The sequence below is a fragment of the Manis javanica genome, chromosome 14 (genome assembly GCF_040802235.1).
Source record: "Manis javanica isolate MJ-LG chromosome 14, MJ_LKY, whole genome shotgun sequence".
Taxonomy (NCBI): Eukaryota; Metazoa; Chordata; class Mammalia; order Pholidota; family Manidae; genus Manis; species Manis javanica.
The window spans coordinates 39,798,368-39,804,160 of record NC_133169.1 but is presented as its reverse complement, the minus strand read 5'-3'; the positions used below and the strand labels follow the sequence as shown (position 1 = coordinate 39,804,160).

The window sequence follows — 5,793 nt, the reverse complement described above, 5'->3', positions numbered from 1 at the left end:
ACAATCTGTTTCAAGCAATAGGGAAGTCTCTATAAAATGGGTGTATGTTGACAAAATAACATTGCATAGTGACAAAATTGTATTTTCTAAGAAATTTTATGAACTTATTTCCTTAACTTGTCATTCCCAAACTGAAACCTAATAAAAAAATCTTTTCACAGTTAATGTATTTGGAAAAGTTATTTCTAGGAACATGAGTGGCCACTGAGGTGAGTGACACAATGTAGGAAGAACGTCAATCCAGGCATGTTATTGCTCAGGTTAGTGCTGTTGGCAAGTGGGGTATAATGTGATGGAGGACCCTCCCAGGAGCACTAACAGATGAGCCTTAGATGTATCTGTTGAAGATATGAAGAGGAGAGATTTCAGCTGCTCTTATTTCCCATTAGTTCTCCAAGATTAGCTCCCTCACAGTAGGTAAAAACTCTTCCCTACCGACACGCCATAATTCAATGTTCCACAAATCATAGAACAGAAAACAAAGGGTACAAGATGCAGCCAAGAGGCTCTGTGAAGGTTCTCTGTGCTTGGCTAACCTTGAAATGACAGCTGGCACAGAGGAACTGGTCAACAGGATGCGAGGATGTGGAAGACGTTGGCACACCTACAATCTCCTTGGCATCATTTGTATTTTTAGCTGCCGCTCAGTGTATGAATTTATTTTTGCAGAGAGTTCTGTGAATTGTAACATATGCATACTCAATGGGGATGCAGAACAGTTCCATCATCACAAATGCTATTTCTTGGTGACCCTGTGTAGCCAGATCCTCTCCCTCAAATCACACCCTTGTTATCTACTGCTCTGTCTTTACCTGTATAAATTTGCCATTGAACCATGTCATATAGATACAAATCACTTGTAACCTTTTCAGACTGGCTCCTTCACTCATCACTATGCCTTTGAAATTTGTCTACCTTGTTGCATGTACCAACAGTTTATTATTTCTATTGCTGAATAGTATTTCAGTATATATATGTAGGTAAAATTGCAATATTTCTAGATTCTCTCACCTGGCCTGAGGGCATCTCCATATCAGTAGGTGATTACAGGTGGGAAGAGGGCATATCTGGACAGGAGAGGTTGGGTGAGGTCCCTTTTTGCAGCCGGGTCACCAACGATATAGGAGAACAGCAGTGATATAAGAGATATCTAATAATGTTAAAAGAATTTGCATAAATCAAATAATTTGATACGCATTAGTAGGTAAGAGACTTATGGATATTTTACATATTTATAACTTTGGTGTCATTTTTTCACCCAAAATTTTGCTAAGGGCCACCTTCATGTCCTTGTTTCTAAAACTATAAATGACAGGATTCAGGCTGGGAGGTAACAGAGAGTATAACACAGACAAAAAGAGGTTCAGTGATGTTGAGGCTTTTGAGGTTGAGCCTAAATATGCAATAAATCCAGAAGAGAGAAACAAAGTCACCACAGTGAGATGGGGCATGCAGGTGGAGAAGGTTTTAAACCTGCCTTGTGCAGAAGGAATCCTAAGGACAGTGGAGAAAATATAAACATAGGAGACAACCAACAAAATGAAACACAGAAAAACAAAACAACAGCTAAAAATCAGGAACACATGTTCTAGAATTTGCTCTCCAGAACAAGCAAGTGTGAGTAGTGAGGGAATATCACAGAAGAACTGGTGCACAATGTTAGGCCCACAGAAGCGGGCAGAGAAGGTTCCTGCAGCGTGAAGGGATCCGTAGCCGCACCCACTGACCCAGGATGCTGTCACCATCCGCACACAGGTGCCTCTGCTCATGACGGTCTCGTAGTGCAGAGGGCGGCAGATGGCAGCATGGCGATCATAGGACATCACCAGGAGGAGGGCAAACTCCGTGCCAGCAAAACAAATTAGGAGGAAAACCTGTGCAGCACATCCCACGAAGGTGATGGAGTGGCTGCCGGCCAGAGAGTTCAGGAGGGATTTGGGCACAGTGACAGACATATAGCAGATGTCAATCAAGGACAGATTCTTCAGGAAGAAGTACATGGGGGATCGGAGACGCTGGTCCATGGTGGTGAGGGTGATAATGAGGAGGTTCCCCGTCAGGGCTGCCAGGTAAACGAGGAAGAAGAGTGCGGCACACAGGCTCTGGAGCCCCTGGGCATCAGGGAATCCCACGAGTAAGAATTCTGTTACGTTGTTCCCGGCGCCTGATATCTCAGCCACGCTGACTCTTATCTACAAAGAAATAAAACGCTGATATAAAGTCCGTTTGGATATTGTCATATTCCTCTTTCCTTAACCCTTAACTGTCTTGATTAAGATCAAGGGGTAGATCATCAGAATAAAACCACAGAAATACATCACACAGCTTCCCCCATTATGATATTTATAGAGAGGCAAATGAAATATGATTTCTGTTGAGGGCGGAATTGAAGATGCAGAAAATGCAGTTAAATGCCTCCTGCTGGATCTTCCAGAACAAAAACAAGGTTTGTCATCTTTCTTGTTTTTGGGGTCTGATAGATTTAAAGCCTTAGCACAAATCTGTCTAGTCAGTGGTAAGCAGATTTCACAGATGCAGGTGAAAATGGCAACAAAATAATTACTTTACATGCTGACTGCTTCTGGAGACTATCCGTCAAACACTGCTCCTGCTCTTGTTTTGTTTATAGATTCCACATGTAAGTGGACTCACATGGTAGTTTTCTTTCTCCGCCTGGCATATTTCACTTAGCATAATACTATCCAGGTCTATTCATGTTGTTTGAAATGGCAAGATTTCTTTCTTTTTTTATGGCTGAAGTAACAGAATATTAATAAAATAAATAGGTAAAGCATTCTTAAGTGTGACAAAATGAGATTAAAGATGACACAGAGATGACATGAAGCAAAATAGAGGAGAGCAAGACAATGGGACACTAAATCTTTTCATTAATGTTAAATAGACACACTAGTGATAAAAACAAAAAAAACAGACTCATATTCTGAGAAGGGACTGGTGGTTATCATGGGGTGGGGATAGAATGGGTGGATGAAACAGGAGGAGATAAAGAGGCACACAATCTCCATCATAATATACAATAATTACAGGGATGAAAGTACAGCATAGAAAATGTAGTCAGAAGTTCTGTTACACCTTGTATATTGACAGATGGTAACTACACTAGCTGGACAGAGGATTTAATAAGCATAATTCATAGTGTTGAATCACTTTGCTGTATAATTGAAACAAATATTTTATCGTACATCAGTTATACTACAATAAAAAATCCATATAGTAATTGTCCATGTAGTCCCATCCTGTCTATCCAGAGTACAGCAGTTCCTTGTATAATACTCTAGTGATTCCATATTAAATACCACCACAAAAGTGATCTTTCCTTAGAATAAAATTAGCTTTTCTTTAATCACATAATAACAGATCTAGTCTATATCCTCATTGTGTGTGTATATATATATATATATATCTGTATGCATAAAAACATAAATATATATAAAATATTATATATAAACACATATAAATGTAAAATATATAATATCTATGTATAAGTTTTTGTCACCCTGACTCTAGTTTTTGTCCCTCTGACTCTAGTTTTCATTTAACAAAACATGGCTCTTCTGGGTACACAGTGGCATCTAGAATCAGCAGAACATTCTCTGATACTCTTGTTCTTGAAACAGAATAGATGCGAAATATTCTCACCAATAACTACGGGAGATACAGATGACAAATTCAAAATTCCTTCTTCCTGATGACAGCAGACGAGGACTGCTTGAGTAAATCTATCCCTCAGCATCATCTGAACTTTTTCCTTCCTATTCGTTGAGTGTGGCAATTAAGTATAAACTAAGAAGATCCCAGTGGATGCCCTGATATGGGGCCCATTTTTAGGTTCCATCCCTCAATTCTGAGTTCTCATAAGAGTGAAAGCAAAGGACTGACTTCACTATCTTTTTTGAAAGCCAGTTTCATTCAAGAATAGCTGCTTTTTCCAAGACCAAGGTGCTTAATTATCTCCACAATTCCTGTGTGATTGCTGAGTTCTATGCTTCCCATTCAGCCACTTGCATTGGTTCAAAGTTAACTTTTGATTTCAAATGAGGTCATGGTTATATAATTGGGGTGGGAATTAACTAGAAGAAATGGTCAAGAGAGAAAACGTTCCCTCAGGGATCAGAGAACAACCTTACATCCCCAGCCTTAGGACCACTCAGAAAGGTAACTTCTTGTCCTAGCACTTTTCTGTCATGAGCCTAACACAGCACCGCCCTGACTACTTCCACGTGGTACCTTTCTGTTCACTGATGTGTTAAAGCATCAAGGTTTCAGTGGAAAATACATTTGAACTGAAAATTCAACTCAGGAGCACATCTTAAGTCATGAATACTGTTTTATTTTCCTTTCCTTCTATTTTCTTTTGTATTTTAACACTATCATATGTTATGTGTATAAAATATCAAGCAATATAAAAAAACTGTAAATTAAAATGAAAGTGGGCTCATCACTCGTCCCCTCAGAGAGCGTGTAGGCACAGGTGTGCCAGGAACTCCTCTAACACACAGCCTGGGAATATGCACACATGTGAAAGTGCATCCCCTGACACTCACCATGCATGATCTACAGGCTAAATTTTTACATACAAATATATTTCACTTGGTTTCCTCTTTTTATCTAACAGCATATTTTTAAGTGTTATGGTGATTCAATATTTTGTTTTGAAGTCCATCTCCATGATCATATGACATTAAGATTAGCATAATTTTATTGCTTTGTCTTCCTGAATGTGTGCACAGATGCTTAAGAAAGTCTCTTGAAATACTACTGTACCAAGTGTATGAATATTTAAATTTTCACTGACTCTTCAAAAATGCTTCCAAAAATGTTTGCAAGGGTATATTATAACTGCATGCTCAACGGCTTTTCATTAACCTATGGATCTGATTGTGTGATATTTTAAATATTGTTTTCAATTTGTTAAAATACACCCAAGAAAATTTACCATTTTAACCCTATTTAAATATATAGGTAAGTGCCATTAATTTACATTGTTGGGCAACTGAAACTACCACCCACCTCTAAAGCTATTTTATCTTCCTCAATTGAATCTGAATACATGTTTAAAAAAAAACATATATTTATGCCTATATACCCAGCATCAGACACCTACCATTATGCTTTCTCTATGAATTTGAATACTGTTGGTACCTCCTGTAAGTGGATCATACATTACATTCCTGTCATCAATAGCTTGTTTCTCTTATCATAAAGTCTCCAATTTCCTCCATATTGGAGAATGCATCAAGATCCCTTTCCTTTTTGATTCTTAATAATATCTGATATTTATATACTATAATTATTATTCATTCATAAATTGACAGACATTTGAGTAGATCCACCTTTTGGTTATTGTGAATAATGCTGATATTAGCATCGGAGTACAAAAAAATGTCTATTCATATTCCTTTTTCCAATATTTCTGGGCATACAGCCACAAGTGGAATTCACTGCCTCATGCGATGACTCAGTATTCCCTTCCCTGAGTGACTGAATGTCGTGTTCCTCGGGGTCCGCACGGCCGCACCCGCAGCCCCCAGAGCCTGCGCGGAGGACACAGCGCCCCGCAGCCGGGCACCACTGACTTCCTGCCTCCCTCCCTCCCGCCATCCTTCCTTGCCTGCCTTGCTCCTTCCTTGCTTCCCCTCCTCCCCGTTACCTCCTCTTTCCCCGCACGCCTCCCCTTCCTTCCCCCGCTCTAACCCGCTGAGGGCGGATCTCCCCAGGCTCCGCATGGCCCCTCCCCGCCGACCATCTGTCCAGTCCGCACAGGCCGCCGGG

The 5,793-nt window shown here is 39.9% G+C and overlaps 1 protein-coding gene across 1 annotated transcript; it reads right to left on the bottom strand.

The window, feature by feature from the left end:
* Positions 1-1,232: 1,232 nt before the first annotated feature.
* LOC118967685 (olfactory receptor 14A16-like) lies at positions 1,233-5,073 on the bottom strand. The gene is made up of 2 exons (XM_036994738.2): positions 5,032-5,073; positions 1,233-2,192 (listed from the first exon to the last, which is right to left on the bottom strand). Exons 1-2 carry the CDS (start codon positions 5,071-5,073, stop codon positions 1,233-1,235), a joined length of 1,002 nt encoding a protein of 333 aa, XP_036850633.2.
* Positions 5,074-5,793: the final 720 nt, after the last annotated feature.

Bases quoted from the DNA above. Each gene is read 5' to 3' on its own strand.
- LOC118967685 (XM_036994738.2), bottom strand. From the start codon at position 5,073: ATGTATTCAGATTCAATTGAGGAAGATAAAATAGCTTTAGAG. The intron at 2,193-5,031 runs GTGGGTGGTAGT...ATTTCTTTGTAG, and splicing joins AAGATAAAATAGCTTTAGAG to ATAAGAGTCAGCGTGGCTGA.